Source organism: Dermochelys coriacea, chromosome 9, assembly GCF_009764565.3.
Source record: "Dermochelys coriacea isolate rDerCor1 chromosome 9, rDerCor1.pri.v4, whole genome shotgun sequence".
NCBI lineage: Eukaryota > Metazoa > Chordata > Testudines > Dermochelyidae > Dermochelys > Dermochelys coriacea.
The window spans coordinates 37,160,115-37,176,812 of record NC_050076.1 but is presented as its reverse complement, the minus strand read 5'-3'; the positions used below and the strand labels follow the sequence as shown (position 1 = coordinate 37,176,812).

Below are 16,698 nucleotides of genomic sequence, written 5' to 3'. Positions count from 1 at the left end.
CAAAAAATGGAAAGGTTGTAGCAATCCTACTCATGAAATCAATATAGCTAAGTCTCTGGGAGGAGTTTTCTGTTGTGGTTCTCGGATACCTGAGAAACTGTAAAAAGATTTAGGTGGACTTCTTTGACTTCTCTAAATAAAACATGTCTGTGTAATCCATTTTCAAATCACCTGTGGGACAGCCTCACCTCCTAGTAATCAGCATAAGGATTTTAAGTTGCCTGCTTCAAGGTGGTGAAAATTTCAGAGTGCATTGCGCAACCGAGGTGCTCCCATAAGGCAAAAAATTCATTCACAGTATTCAGATTTCTAAAATGGCTTGGCACAGAGAATTTCCAGGTTTGCTTGGTGAACAGGAGTCTTTGCGTATTTGTGAGCTGGTAGTATTTGGAAGCCTGTTAGCATTATTCTCTTCTGTATTTCAATGACCGTGAATTTTAAGTTATTTTTAAAAAAAAAAAACATTGAGCACAAAGCACTTTGGACTGCTATAAACAGAAATAAAAACATGGAGCTTGTAATACCATAAAACAAATGAAACCTATGAAACAAAAATGAACACATTCTATAGGTAGTTCACCACAAGGCACATCCTCGTTCCGCCCAGTATCAGGAATAACAGTCTCCAGAAACTGACCCATGTACTAATAATGAGCAAAAGTGAATGAAGTAGTAAAGTCTTGCTGTGTGTTTTGTGGAAGGATTAAACTAACCTTCAAGTCACTGCAGTCACAGAGAATACGGACATAAACTGATGCACTGTTCTAATGTTTCAAACACCATAAAATGCTTTGTTTACTTGCACTGATGTAACATACAGGCAGAAACTGCACCTCTAATTATTTTTAAAGAATCAGGAAGGAAACAAATTTTGCTGGTCGTATGGCCAATGTCTAAAAAGTGCATCATAGGTGACAATAACTATCCAAGATCTAACTCGTATACATTCAGATCAACAGAACTAGCAAGACCACCTGTAATAGTGCTGTGACTTCCAACAGAGTTAGTACTATCAAAATTTCCCCATAAGAATTGGAAACATGTTTGTCAAAGTGCTGCCATAGAACTAATTCTGTTGAATGTGTACCAAAGTAGATGGATCTCATACAAAACTTTGACTCCCAAAAGGGCAGACACTCAATTCTGTAGCCTTTAAACACTTCAAGGTATTTCATACCTATTAAGATCCAAACACAAAGAAAAACTAGGATGTCTAAAAAAAAAAAAACTTGACTAAAATGAGATAAAAAGAAAGGCCCCTTGATAAAAAAACATGGGAAAAAAATCCTTGATAAAAAATAAAAACAGAACTGACGGACAATACAAAGAGTTGCACAAACATTTCTTTAAAAAGTGACATACAAAACTGCAACTTTAAAGTGGAGCTCATGAGTTCAAATACTAACTGATGATTAAACATTTACCATCTATTTGCCTCAACAACAAGTAAGTGTACGCCACCTGCTGGTAAAGCAGTTTAACAGTTCATAAGTTTAGCTACGAAGCTTTTCAAATCTTGTCATGTACTGGTGTATTGACAAGACTATGTCCACTGTAATTATTCCTACTTTTACTGAGCACTAAGTCCATTCAAATACACTGTATAACTTTTACTTCATGAATTAACTTTTATTTAACTTATTACATTATGTTTTGGCATAAATTAGAGTTTTGCAATTGTGTGACTCATTTATAGAAGACAGTCCATACAACTATTTAGAACAGCAGTGGGCAAACTGCGGCCTGTCAGGGTAATCTGCTGGCGTGCTGCGAGACAGTTTGTTTACATTGACTATCCGCAGGCACGTCCACCCGCAGCTCCCAGTGGCCGCGGTTCACCGTTCCCAGCCAACAGGAGCTGCTGGAAGTGGCGGGCAGCATATCCCTGCAACCCGCACCATTTCCCACAGCTCCCAGTGGTTGGGAACAACAAACCGCGGCCACTGGGAGCTGCGGGCGGCTGTGCCTACGGACAGTCAGTGTAAAAAAACTGTCTCACAGCTCGCCAGTGGATTACCGTGACTGGTCACATGCGGCCCGCGGGCCACAGGTTGCCCACCACTGATTTAGAAGAAGAACACTGACACAGTAAAAGACTCAACAGGACTTAAAGAATACTAGTGTCACTCAAAGTAATAAGTCAGGCTTCAAACAAATCTCAAGATCCAAATATTTTCAGAGCGAGTAAGAAAAAAGTTGCAAGGTTAAAAATTTAAGTTAAAAAAAGTTCTTATTTTGTTGAGAGAAGTGAGGGAATGAAGAGTAATGCAGAATCTGTCCAGTGCAGATTTGTGTTTATATGTAAAAATAGAAGCACAAGAAAAGATCTGAATGATTCTTACCCCTGTAGCCTGTAGATGTTGCCTGAATTCATCCATTGTTGTGTTTGAGATGCTCATATCCCTGAACATTCCTTCCAGTTTAGATGTGAACTGACATCCACATTCAGTCTACAAAAAAAATTATTTGCTGTATTGTAATTATAAAATGGATCTACAAACACTTAAATCCTGAAATGTTGGAGTTAGTCACTGAATGTCTCAGACAAACATGGAGAGGACATTCTCTATACTTTTCTTTAACTTAATTCTACCCCTAGCCCAGTTTCAGGTCTTGGAAGAGCAGTTCTCTTTTGCATGTGAGGACTAAAGCCTACCCAAATAAATATGGTAAAATCTGTTTTCTCTCATCTCTCCTTACACTACTGCATTTTTTCTAAATACTTCTTTTGAACATCCTTATCTCTTATCATACAGGACAATTATGCAAAACTGTCATGAAAATTCACCAGGATAGGCATAAACATTCACCTGTCATTTACCATGACACTGATAAACAAAATCATAATAGTTTATTCATCCATCCAAAAAGTTCATTTGGTCTAGACAAGTAGATTTTTTTTAAGGATGCTATAGGTTATGAAGTGAGATTACTGAAAATTTTAGAAACCGCATGGTACTGAGTACAAGAGAAGTGAAGGAAACTATAAGGTAAGTTTGTTTTCAGAGATTGTATGGTATCACTATTACAATGCATATGGGTGAAAGGAGGATTCATACAGAAGAAATAATACTTGGTACTTATCAGAGAACCTTTCACCAAAGGACCTCAAAGTGTTTAGATGGTTAAGTATTATTGGCATTTAAAAGATGAGGATATTTTGATACAGAAATGGTAAGCATCTTTTGCAAAGCTGCACAGTATGTCAGGGGAAAAATTAGAAATAAGATCAAGATGAAACTCCTGGTCTGAAACCACTAGATCACACTGCCTCATTGGAGTCACTTTCCTGCTGAAAGATTGTTCTTAGAGCCATCCTCCTCCCCCAAAGAGTTCAATATTCTAAAATGCCCTCCTACCCAACGTGGGACATTCAACCCTAATTTTGTAGTAGTATTTCTTTTTTCTGACAGATAACCTTTAATATATGGAAATAAAGCTGATTAGTGTTTTCTGTATTTATTAAAAACTTTAATTTGATATTTAAATGAGTATATTGTAATCAGTTTTATGCCAACTAAATATTTATTAAAAGGAAAAGAAATAAAGGAATAAAACTCAATTTAAGAACAGTTTGAAGGAAATAAGTTGTGTGCAGGTAGCCATCTTACCTTTAATTTAGATATCATATTTTTCTCAGAGTCATCTGAAACGCTCTTGTTTGTAAGAAGCCTTCTTGCCAAGTGCTGTTTATAGTAACGTTCAAAAACATCTTTCTCTTGCATAAACCTAAATAGAACCATTGCCTTATCCAATATAGTCTCTACTTCTTGCTCCGTTAGCTATAAAATAAAGAAACAATTTGTTATTTTTACTCTCCGAGTATAAGTTTCTTATACAACCAAAAGTAATGGAAAAGTAATCTACAGCCAGCACACAAAACTAATCAATACTAGAGTACATTTCACTGTGAAACAATCCAGTTACATACCCAGGACAAAGTTAGGCCTGCTCTACACTACAAAATGAGGTCGGTTTAACTACATCAGTCAGTGATATAAAAAATGCACACCCAAGCGGTGTAATCAAGCTGACCCAAGACCCTGTGTAGACAGCGCTAGATTAATGGAAGAATTATTCCACCTCTCAGGGAGGTGGATTACCTATACCAAAGGGACAACCCCACCCACTGACATACGAAGGGTCCACACTAAGGTTTTAAGTATAGACAAGCCATTAGAACAGTTTGTACCCATGACAAAGCATGGAAGTTCTAATGCTAAAATGTCTGATTTAATTGGATTTAACTCCTGCATCCTTAAACATTTCCTCACCACCACTATGGCAAATTAAAGACTCTCTTTTAATGCTTCATACCATTAACGCAATTTGCTTCCCTTAATTAGAATCCCATTCTGCCTGTGGGAAGTATGATTGCAGATTGGCAGGAGTGGAACCATTGTGGTAGCAAAATGGCCAAAGGGCAGAGCAGTCATATCATGCAAAGAAGAAAACTCAGTAATATGAAAATGGAAAAGAGACAATGAGAAGGGGAAAAACTGTGATATACAATAGGAAAAAACAGCATTTTATTCGAAGGCTGCAAACAAAGAGAACAGACGTGCTGCTAAAATGACATGTCATTTTAAATTAAGACTGAAAGCCCGTTCACAACTCATTTTACTGAGTTTGACTGTTATACAGAAAGTGGATTAAAAGACAGTTTCAGACTGAAACCTGAATTTTCAGATTTCATAGGATAAAATAATTTAATTTCTGAAGCATTAGAACAAATATAAGCTATAAGGATCTCAGAGATTTTCTTGCAATATGAACATGTTAAAGGAAACAAATTACAAAATAAAAAGCAAGCAATTCTGACCAAGGCCATCAGCAACACTCAGCATATGCAGCTCTAATTAAAAATGGTCTGTGCTTCTTTCATTTTGACTGATCTTTCAAACTATCCCGCTTTATTTTCTTGCAAATTAGAAAGAGCCAATAAAACAGAAAAACTAGTCAGTGCCTTTTTGAGTCAGCTGTAACATCTTTTCTAAAGGAAAATCTCTTGGCTTATTATACATTTTTATTGTGTAATATTTTATATTCAAATAATACTGATCACAATCCAGCAAAAAAAAAAAAAAAAACCCTTACTCTTAAAAGTTAATTCTTTTGACTAGACTTTCTCCACTAACCATCTCTGGCCCCCCACTTTCATGCCTAAGTGTAACTGTAACTTTCCATTCCCAGTCTCTATTTTCCACCAAATGCATCCGATGAAGTGAGCTGTAGCTCACGAAAGCTTATGCTCAAATAAATTTGTTAGTCTCTAAGGTGCCACAAGTACTCCTTTTCTTTTTGCATGCTTAAGTGCAATTTAAGACAAAAAAAATAAAAACTGAGCAATTGTTTACCATGCTTGAGTCTTATTTTATCCTCCTCATCCTTTGTCTGTATGTTAACTGTTTAGCTTATAAGGCTTTTGTGATCGGCAACTTTTTTTTACATGCCTAAAGCATTACGCACACAAATGCACTATATAATAGTGCATTTTTTAAAAGTATTACACACACATTCACATAATGCTTTATAAAAGTATAAAAAGACAACTAGCTTAGTTTAACCTGCTACTGTTTTCCATAGATACAGTATAGTCTCGTAACTGAACTTGTACTTACTCCCTTGACTCCTTTTTTCAGCTTATCATCAATAAATAATGAGAGGTACTCTGGAGACCTAGAGTTGAGGTTGAGGAAATACTCAAAGTCACCCGCAATAGTCTGTTTGAAGAGCCGGTCATTATTGAAAGATTCTTGAAGAAACCGATCAAACCTACTCTTCAAATCCAGTAAACCCTTAAGAAAAATAGAGCATAACATTGTATTTTTACAGATATAATACGGCTAGTAAGAAAATTACATTCCAATATTGCATTTCAGGAGATCATAGTTAAACGAGATTCTGCTAATTTAGCATTTATCTACATATTTTGCAGTATTATTCAGAATCTTTACTTCGATTTAAAGTTATGTTTCTAGTTGCTGTAATTCAAATTTATGGTCAGACTAAACTGAAACCCTGGCAAATAAATGGACTAAAACAGCTGCATCAATGGTGGTGTGATCATCATAATAGGCTATTTATGAAAGAAATATTACTACATGTTTTAATCTATCTTTCTTTAAAATTGAACTGCTTTTTTATTTTATTATTTTTGGGGAATATGCCTTTTCAATACTACTGCTTGTGGTTCATTCTTTGAAGTGGAGCACTTTAGAACAGTAATGTTCGCAGGAAAGGGTGTTAAAAAGTATGAAGCACTAAGTAATTTTATCCTCAAAATTACCAAGAAAGTATATAATCTACAGAAAGAAATGGTAAGACAAATCTTAATTGTTTCTCTTAATGCCAACAAGGGATGTGACACCCACTATTTTAGTTACACGATGTTGTTCCCATGCCATAGGAGACACTACAATCAAAGACAAACAAGCTACTCACTATTAATTAAGAATACGTATTAATAAAGCAAAAGACAGGAAAACAAAAACAAAAAGCAATTTCAGCTACAATCTCTTCTGTAACTTACCTCTGCCCATCATAAATTAATTCCTATGAAACTGAAGAAAGTATTTAACTAAGTTACTTAAAAGAAGCCATTCAAGAGTTAAATGAAATAGCATGTTTCTTATAAATCCATCAATTTAATTTAAAGAATGGTCTTGAGACAGGCAAGTTAATGACTATGAATAGTCTTGAATTCAAAGTAAATCATACAATTTCTCTTTCTACACAGGTTCACTTATGTCTCCTTTCCAGGAATACACAACTGGTATTAAGAGGAGAAGTTGTCAGTACCTTAAATTACAACAGCATTTCAGTATCCCATTACCATTACTACAAGAACAGTTTAAGTCTTATCATTTGGCATTGCTTTTGCAATCATCATCTCACCAATGATGCTGAAGTCTTAGCAATGTGTCATGTTGCAGAAGCAATGCTGGACTGGAAGGTTGCTGCTTCTTGATGTGGTATTGTGGATTCTTTGTCTTGTTGCTGCTTGCTTGCTTGAAAGATACGAGGTGACTAGACTAAAGCAAGATTAGAGTGTTGAGGTGAGTGTTGAATTGGTATCTTAATTTAGATACTCTTCACCTTCCATAATGTCACTTAAGGCGGAAGCAGCACCACTTTCAGGGGCATGGTAGAAAGCAAATATGAAATGTTGTAACACTTTTATTGGCTCAACATCTTTGTGGGATGGTTTTGGTTTCATGTTCATGAGCTGAAGATGCTATCTGCTAATGCATATGTAACTGGGTTGCAAATCTACAACTTTATGGTTATATTGCTTTTGTCTTTGTCGCAAGAAATTCTCAGCATATCATTAAAATCAGTCTTAACTCTTTTTATTCAGTTCATTTTCTGAACTATCCCTTTACAGTTCCATCAGGTTTTAACAGTTGAAATTCTGTTTCAAAACAGTCTGAAAACTCCTATTTTCTATATTAAAGTCTTTCACCTTTTTAAAATAGATGTTTTGTTATGCTTTTTAACTTAAAATTATTCTTAGAGTTTTAAAACTCATCTAGTCATCAAAGAAGGCTTTTTTTCTTAATCCTTTGAGCAGTGGTTCTTGTCTGAGTCTGATAAAGAAGTTGCTTAAGCATTGCCACATAACTAATTAATTCCACAATTAATATCAATATTTTTATACTCAAATGGCTTCTTTTACTAGTAACAAGTAATAAGGTAATTTGATTCCATGTTGATAGATAAAACACCATACTCTTAATATAGTGATAATTCGGAAATTACACTAAATGTTTGCATTTAGATACAGTACAAGATATTTGCAAATGACCATCCTCCCCCATACACCCACAAATTTAAGAGTTTAAAGGAAGAAACAACAGTTTTCACATTAAGAGAAAACGTGGGTAAGAAGTAAATCAATATTGCCACAACTACAGGTTTTCCTTAAAAAGATAAATGAGTACTTAAAGAAAAGAAATCAATTTTAATATGAACATTTCCAGACATCTTTGCGTGGGTTTAAAACTAAGGTTTTTTTCCTCTATGAAGAGAGAGGACAGAGAAAGGAAAGGATGACAGTAGGCTCCTGGCTCAGCTTGTGTGACCTTGATAAACCAGGTGCTACACATCACTTTCCTCGAGAGCTGGGGGGGGGGGGGGGGGAAGTATCTCATTCCTTAAAGAGGATACCTCCTGCTTTTTGAGAAGACACCCATTGGCAGGTTGTTGCATTCAACAGTAGCTTCACCCGTAATACACACTTGAAAACTACCACCAAAAACTCTAAACAAGATAAAAATTACTATTACTAATATTCAGGTCCCTCTTTCAAACATCCCATACAACTGTAGAGTATTAAAGTAAAACAAGTTACAAAGCTGCATTTCAGAGCCTCTGCAATTGCCTCCCTCTGCCTCCACACTCAACAGGGCATGCAACACTGCTTGGAAGAGGTATTTTGGGTGGAAGTGAGAGAGCATGCATGGCAAGAGTGAGGGACTGTCCACGTCCCCATTCAGATCTGCCACCTTCCCACTGGCTAGGAGATATTTATAATTACTTCCCAAAACCTCTTCTTCCCGCCTGCCTGTCCTCCCACCCTTCCCCTAGTCTCAGCTGAATTTCTAGGATGTTGCTTTAGGAGTTGTGTTTTTAGGATGCTGCAATCAGACCAATCATGTGTTTTGAGACCAGGAAGGAATTTTTCCCCACAGGACCAAACTGGCAGAGGTCTGGTAGGTTTTTCCACCTACCTCACATCATCATAGGGCATGTCTATTCTGCAATCGGGAGGCGTGAGTGCAACACGTGTAGACATAGTTGAGCTAGATTCCATCTAACTAGATCAAAACTGGAGTAACAATAGCAATTAAGCCATGGCAGCATTATGAACTGACAGATCAACCACACACCTCATTTGGAACCAGAAGTACGCAATTGGGCAGTCGCAGAGACCAACCAAAAAAAAAGAAAAGGCAATTATAGTACTGTGTTCAGTGTAAACTACTAAAAAAAAATATAAAGGGAAAATTTAAAAAAAGATTTGACAAGGTAAGGAAACACTTGTTTTCTTTAAATTAACATAGTTAAAAGCAGCATTTTTCTTCTGCACAATAAAGTTTCATAGCTGTATTAAGTCAATGTTCAGTTGTAAACTTTTTGAAAGAACACAACCATAATGTTTTGTTCAGAGTTATGAACATTTCAGAGTTATGGACCACTTCCACTCCTGAGGTGTTCGTAACTCTGAGCTTTAATACTCATGCAGCAGCTGCCCTAGCATATAGCCAGCATCCTGGGTGGGTGGGGCCGGCCTGTTCAGTTGCCCCTGCTGCCATAGTTTCACTGCTATTGTTACTCAACTTAGCTTTGATCTAGTTTAGGTAAGCCTACACATGTTGCAATCACACTTCCCAATTGCAACATAATCATACCAACAGTGACACAGTTGAACTGTACGAAATAGAACATGAATGTTTAATATTAGGAAAGGTAAGACTGTTTAGGTTGTTGCAATTTATGGCCGGTGTCCAGCAAGGATAAGGGGAAGCCTACTAGCTCCTGAGATAAAGGAGACCTGAGATTTAGCTGATGGACTCTGCATCTATACAAGAAAAGGAGATCTGAAGTCTGTGTACTAAGGTCACCCCGTTGGCCATCTCTTCCCCATTAATGTGGGGGGAGGCAAAGAGGATTCAGGCACAAGTCCTAGGAGTAGGCCTACAAGGGGTCTACCCCGAGGTACTGGTTTTATGGTGGGAACTTTACACTCCTAGTATGTGGGAGCAGGGCATGGGTGCATACTATCCCTCTCCCCAGTGTTAAAATTAATAAAGTTGTGGCCTAAAAAAGTGTACATTCATTCATGTGGTGTGTTGTTCATTTGCCTACAACTTCTAATCATTACACCTGGAATTGCTAAGTACAGATTTCTGGTCAAGAGGAAGTATTCTCCTAGAAACTTTTAGAGCCTGTCACTTATTGGGAGAAAAGCAGAGATTTCCTAGGAATTTCTTTAATTAGCCTGAATATATTTAATTTAATAAAATAAGCAAATAAAAACAAATATACGAACTATTATTCTCCAAGCACCATGCGTATGAAAATAATTGAAAATATTTCCCAAAGTTCACCACAGACAGGTTTGTAACAACCTAAAACTGTAAGGTATAGTTTTATTACCATTTGTGCACCAGTTTGGAGGTTTAACTCCCAAATAAGGCATTGCTCAAACATCTTTGCTACCCTGTGAGACAAATAGAAAAATTGAGAAGACAACAATGAAGTTTTATCTACCTGAATATAGTCAACTGGGTTCTTTCCTTCTCCCTCTTCAGATACTAGAGCTTTACCTTGCTCCCTCAGGTACGAACTCATACACTCACACATTGTCTTCAGGCCATTCGGCACACGGCTAAATAACTTGTACATGCAAGCAAGGTCTGAAAACAAAAACAGTGAAATATTGTGCACTACAGCCAACATGTACCATATCTGCATGCATCTCATTCATTAGACAAGCAAAATAGGTATGAATAGGACAAGTTCTGTCTCAGAAAATTCACACAGAACAGCCTCTCCAATAAAAAAAGCCAACATCTGCTAACAGAACAAAACAAGACAGCATCACAATTCTCTAGATATTGAGACATTTATTAGTGAGGATGTGCTGTAAATTTTGTTCAGCAATGTAGTCTTCAAATTCACCATCCCAAAGATCAAACACCTTATTGGAGGATATGAGAGAATATTTAAAAAAATTAAAATAGAAAGGGGCTAGTTAAATGACAGTTTCTAGTTTTCACTTAAAATTGCTAAAATTTGTTAAATTCCCAAAACAAAAATGAGTTTTTAGCTAAAACAGACCCAAATTCATCATTTTATATCTGTTTGTCAATAACGTAAAAATCTTAATCTTATTTGCAGTAACAATTTTCAGCTCTTGCGTCCATTCCTGTGTTGAGCCCCTTTAACCCTGCCCTTCTTTGGTCCAGGGGTTTGTGTGTGGGGGGAAAGGGGGAGTTAATTTATATAATACTTCACCTCCCCCCCCACACACACACTGTCCTCTAGAACCATCATCATCCTTTGTAACTGTGTCAGAGGTCTTTTCTACTACTTGCCTCTAACCCATGCCTACCCCATTGAATTTGTGCCTGTTCTGCCACCACCAGCTCCCTATTTTGTTCCTATCCACCCCACTTATCTTTAAAGGCTCTCCCACTTTTAGCATCTTCTGCATTCAAGCATGCTCTTATCTTGAAAAAAATCTTTACTTATTCCAGTTGCCTTTCTCACTCTCTTCCTACTACACTCACTACCAACTCCTTTTCCTCCTCATCTTAGCCTCAAAAATCTTAGTATTTGCCATTTACTTAAACTTCTTTTGACTTCCTATTCTCTAGCCCTGGAACTCCTCCTATTAAATTAATGGGGATTCTCTATCCCTTTCTTCTTTGCCTCCTGCCTTTGATGCTGCTGATTAATCTTCCATCTTTAGCTTTCTTTTGGCTCTCCCCTTACCAACCAACTGCTCCTTCAGTATCTCCTTACATTCCTTTCTCCTCCTCTCTGTTGGTGTCATGTTTTTGGTATCTGATTCCTCCCTCCATACACTCTTGACATCATGTTCCCCTAAGTTCAGTCACTATTGTTATGTAGATTTTCTAACATAATACTTCATCCACAAATATTTCCCTTCTATCCAGTCTTACTTTGAGCTCTCTCTCAGACAGTTTTGAATCCCTAGTTAACTCAGACTAGATATGCTTCCAAAGCTGAAGATAACTTTCCATACATTGACCATTCAACCACTCGTCTCACCAGCTGGAAACCTCAGAGTCACTTTACTTTATACACCAATACCCAGTTAAACATAGTCCTGTCACCTCCTCTTTAAAGAAGATAAAAATTCTCTCTTTCCACACAGCTAATACCTTTGTCCACTCACACGTTGGTTCTCTGTCACTGACTAGTGTTACCTTCTATCTGACTTCGTGTTTCTAAAGTTGCTTTGGGAACAAGGGACTATTTGCATAAGAGACAGCTCAGTTACCTTCCTGTTCCTGCTGTTGTGATATGAACACTGTTGTACAATTTATTGCACAGAAATACTGATACATTACTTAGCACTTCTGTGCCATTTCTCCTCTGAAAAGCCCTATAATAATGTAAACTCAAAACCCCATTGAGTTATAAAAGGAGATATTTTTAAACAGATGAGGAAATTGATACAGAGCTTGTTGACTAATATTCTTCCTTAATATGAGCCTCTGCATTTGACTTTCTTGACACTCTTTTCATTTTTTCTTCACTCCCCTTATTCTTACAAGTTTCTCTACCTTAAAATGGTGCTTTAGCCACATGACTGAAGTTCTGTTTCCATTGTATGTTTCTTTTACTGTCTCTCCTTTTAAGTTACAATTCTGAAGTCATAAGAGTTTTAGTTACCTCACACTCTTTTGAAATGTATTTCTGGATGTACTACTACTTTGAAGATTGAGGATGCGTGAATATGTACTGAATACTACTAGAGCCACTCACACTACACTCACCTTTTTGCTGTCCTGAAGGCTCAAGGCCTCTTGCTGCAGGAAATTATAACCAATCATTCCATGTCTCATGTTCACCTCAAATTGCTATCTTGAGGAGAGGAAAAATTGTGTGCTTTTTTTTTTTTAAATTATTAACAGAATTGAGACAATTCTCTGCAATGCAGTTTTTAGTCTCTTCCCTCAATGCATTCATCATGCAAGTCTACTGTTAAGTGAATGGCTTATTCTAGCAGTTCTCAAACTATGGCTTGTTGGCCAAAATTAATCCATGGAACCTTTCTGATACTCTATAGAAAGATGCATTTTGAGAACAATGCATTGGAAGAGTGGCAGGTTGGCATTACAGTGGTTCACAGAAGGTAGGAGACATATGACAGAATAATACATTCATTCTTTGCCAATGACTCTTTTATATTTCACTGAGAAGCAGAACGTTTGGCATTAAGCAAAAATATGTGACATGGATGGTACAGTCCCTGCCCTGAGGTGACTGTGACCTAATTTACTTAAGATGCATTCAAAGTTGTAGCAACTTTCCAAGATATGTTTAACTTAGAACTAGTGGGGGTTTTAAGCTTCCATATGAACATCAATATTAAGGTGTAAAGAGAACCCATATTGAGACTTAAAAGCAAGGTTACAAGTGTCACAAGAATCACAGCAGCATTCCAGGCACTTTTGCTTCCAGTACAATCTAGTCTTACCTTCTGTCTTTCCATTTTTCAGCATATGAACAAGCCCAGAGTTCTCCATTTCCACGATAGTCTTCATGTGTTTGGATATAAGCTCCCTTTCAACAACTTTCACAATTGGCTCTTCTGTTGATTTATCAAGGCAGTGCATAACTCGTTCTATTTCTTCATTAATTCTAGCTTCTACTTTCTTTATATATACTGAAGCACTATTTTCAGCTAAAAATTTCTGACTTTCCATCTGTGATTAAAAAAACCAAATTAATACCTGAAATACTTTTAAAGTGGGAAAGTACTATGAAATTTATTCTGTATTAATCACATCATTTATAAATAGGCCCATACCAAATACAAAAATGACAAAAATGTGAAATCACTATACCTATGATCCTACAAAGATTTATGAATGTACTTAACTCAAAGTATGTGAGCTCAAAGGGCCTACTCACATACCCAGGATTAAGCTCATGCCTCTGTGAGCACAATAAGAACAGCGGTTTCTCTTGGCATGGCAAATCCCGTGTCCAATTTCCAATAGTAGCCATGGTCATATGATCCAGAGAAAGGCATAAAACCCCTGTACAGTGTACCGAGCTGTATAGTACTATACTATGGGGGAAAAGAGGAAAGAAAGGAAAGATGGAAGTTTCTCTTTAGTGCCCGTTTATTATTATCTCAAAAATAAATTTGAGATGTGAGGATTCACAGCCTTTATTATTCCAGCTAATTTAATTGAAGAGTATACTATTTCATATCAAATTGTTTTTAATCCCTATTGATCAATATTATACTTTTGTTTCTCTTATTATGCAGCCCAACATCTTTAAATCACTATAACCACAAATGCACATGAAAAAACATCTTCAATCAGTGTTCACAGTTACTCTCAGGTATTTAGAACCCATACGGAAAACAAGAATTGGAATCAAATTGTTCCACTGGATTATTTCAATTTAGTCTTCCAGTGTACTTTACCTTGAACCTATGGTAAATTTTGTCTGCCATGATGCTGAAATTGCTTAGTTTTATTAATATAGGTCTTTTTTGGAGTTCAATTATTTGGAATTGACTAACCTAAATTGCTGTCAGCAAAGTTTGCTATCTGGTTTTCACACTCCCAGATAGTTAATACAGTGAACAACGCTAGCCCTAGCCAGAGGTTCTTAATTCATGGCCCAATCAGTGCACAGCTGTGGCTCAGAGGACATCCTCAGGGCCATATAGGTAGTATATATATCGTGTGGATGCAGCCCACATAACACACAGAGAGCTGCATATTTACCACAATAGTAAATAGGCTGAGAACCACTGACTTAAGCACGCCTTATTCAACTCAAGACACATTGAGAATTAGATATTTATTCCTCCCCCACTTTCTGTATCAACAAGATTTTAAAATTAAGATACAACTTTCTCTTTCACAGCTGAGAAATTTCTTTAATAGCCTCTAGTAAAAAATTTTACCCAAACCCTTTTAAAAGAAAATTCTTCACTTTTTAAATCTATTGCTTGTCAAATTTTTCAAATAAATAATTCTTACAAGTTAGAGATGAACAGTTTCTCTGTTTTGAAAATTGTCCATCTCCAACTTTTTCTTCCTTCCTGTCTCTCTCTCTCTCTCTCTCTCTCTCTCTTTTTTCCTCCAATAAAGAGTTAAGATAGATAAATCAGAAATTCTGCATTGATCATTTTTCTTTAAGAAATTACCTAATATTGAACTAAGGCTCTCCAGTCTCCTTTCCAGAATTATTTTTGGTAATCTGACTTTTTAAAAATGCTGCAGTTCACAAATGAAGTAACATTTTTGATTCTGACATTTGTTAGCAACTCATCTAGTTCCCTTAGATTAGGGAAACTCAGGTATGGGAATTTTTCTGGACTGTTTTGGACACCTAAATACTAATCACACACAGGTACGTACTGCTGTGTAACTTTAAAAATCATGCTCCAAATGCTTGCTGATTTCAAGTAATTTTGCAGGATACAGGAACTCATTCCCATGAATATGAGGGCAGGACTGAATCGCAACCATTTTTAACAAGTGGCATTTTTTCCCCAACTCAATTTTTAGCTATGAAATTTGTTAAACTTTCTTAATCCATTATTCAGGTCCACCCTCAAAAGGCTATTTAGGAAGATTTCATTATTCTTCCTTTATTTTATGCAATTACAGCCTGTGAAATTAAAAATTCTCCAATACGCTTAATCACTCTCATAAGGCAGTTTCCCAAATAATTTCACTTTTCTACTGACATTATAAAGGACCCTAATTTAAGATTAATTGGAAATTTTTGTTATACAGTCACACACAAAAACACAGACACCCTCCCTATTTATCAAGTTAAAATTATTAAACGCTGTGCTTTGATTCTTATCAATTGTCACACTATTCAGGAAATTATAAATAAGGATATGATTTGGTCACGGATGCTATAACTTTAGCAGATCTCCGTGAATTCTTTGGCTTCAGCTTCAGTACCAGGCAGCGGGGCTGCAGCTGTCATCCCCAGGCGGCCGAATTCTGGCTTCGGCTTCGCTGTGACCATATCTTGATTTTTATACATTTTCCCCCATAACTGTTGCGTGAATTTTGTTTAACTTTACCATGACAAAATCATATCCATAATTATAAATGTACTAGCTCTACTCCATATATAATTAAAATACAAATTTAAGTGGCAACATTGCTGTACCTGAAAGAATTCTGCAGACATCTCCAAAAATGGAGCCTCAAAGTCTTCTTCATAGACTGATCTTCCTTCAAGACCTAGAATCATTAACATCTGGCAAGCATTTCTTATTGCGCCTCTGCCAAAAGATGTTAACAATTTAGAAATTCATACATGCTTTTAAGATAGAGCAAAAAGAAGAATAAAAGTTAATAAAATGGTACAGAACACTGCTAAGATGGTTTCTCTCATTAATATCCCAAACTGCTAATTTGGTGGGAGAGGGGGGGAATCAAGTCCACTATAAGCAATTTAAAAAAAAAAAAAGCAGTCTTACACTTTCTATTTAATTAAATTATTAAAAAAAAAAATCTTTCAAAGGAACTAGTCTGACAAGAGCAGTAAACAGTTTTGAAATCCATTTCAGTTTATATTGACAGTAAATTCCACCTACAATGGACAACCAAAAGGATTTTTGCTTTAAATGAAGCTAAGTTGAAAGCTGCCAACGTGGAGTGAACTGAGCAATTTATTTCACCCAGAACAATCCCACAATTAAAGTTGTAGCACTGGTCTAGTCTAGAAAGTATACAGTATTTTTTATTACTGACAAAAGAGATAGTCAGCAAGTCAAAACATGGTTAAGTACATGTCAATAAAGATAATGTAAGAGTGCAAAGGATTAGTCAGCCTGGGAAAAATCCCACTGTGTGGCACTTGGGGACAATATATAGCTGCTGACAGACAATATTATTCTCTTCATAAAATGCCTGTTGGGCAATCCCAATGACACTACTGCAACTA

The 16,698-nt window shown here is 36.4% G+C and overlaps 1 protein-coding gene across 1 annotated transcript in view; it reads right to left on the bottom strand.

Annotated features, from left to right (window-relative positions):
• Nucleotides 1–16,698, bottom strand: part of CUL3 (cullin 3) — a 107,515-nt gene that overhangs the window by 38,932 nt on the left and 51,885 nt on the right. The window contains exons 5-10 of the mRNA XM_038416330.2: nucleotides 15,919–16,033; nucleotides 13,238–13,466; nucleotides 10,276–10,421; nucleotides 5,622–5,798; nucleotides 3,612–3,782; nucleotides 2,343–2,450 (exon numbers count right to left, since the gene is read on the bottom strand). Of these exons, the coding sequence (XP_038272258.1) occupies nucleotides 2,343–2,450; nucleotides 3,612–3,782; nucleotides 5,622–5,798; nucleotides 10,276–10,421; nucleotides 13,238–13,466; nucleotides 15,919–16,033 (946 nt within the window). The remainder of the gene's footprint in view (nucleotides 1–2,342; nucleotides 2,451–3,611; nucleotides 3,783–5,621; nucleotides 5,799–10,275; nucleotides 10,422–13,237; nucleotides 13,467–15,918; nucleotides 16,034–16,698) is intronic.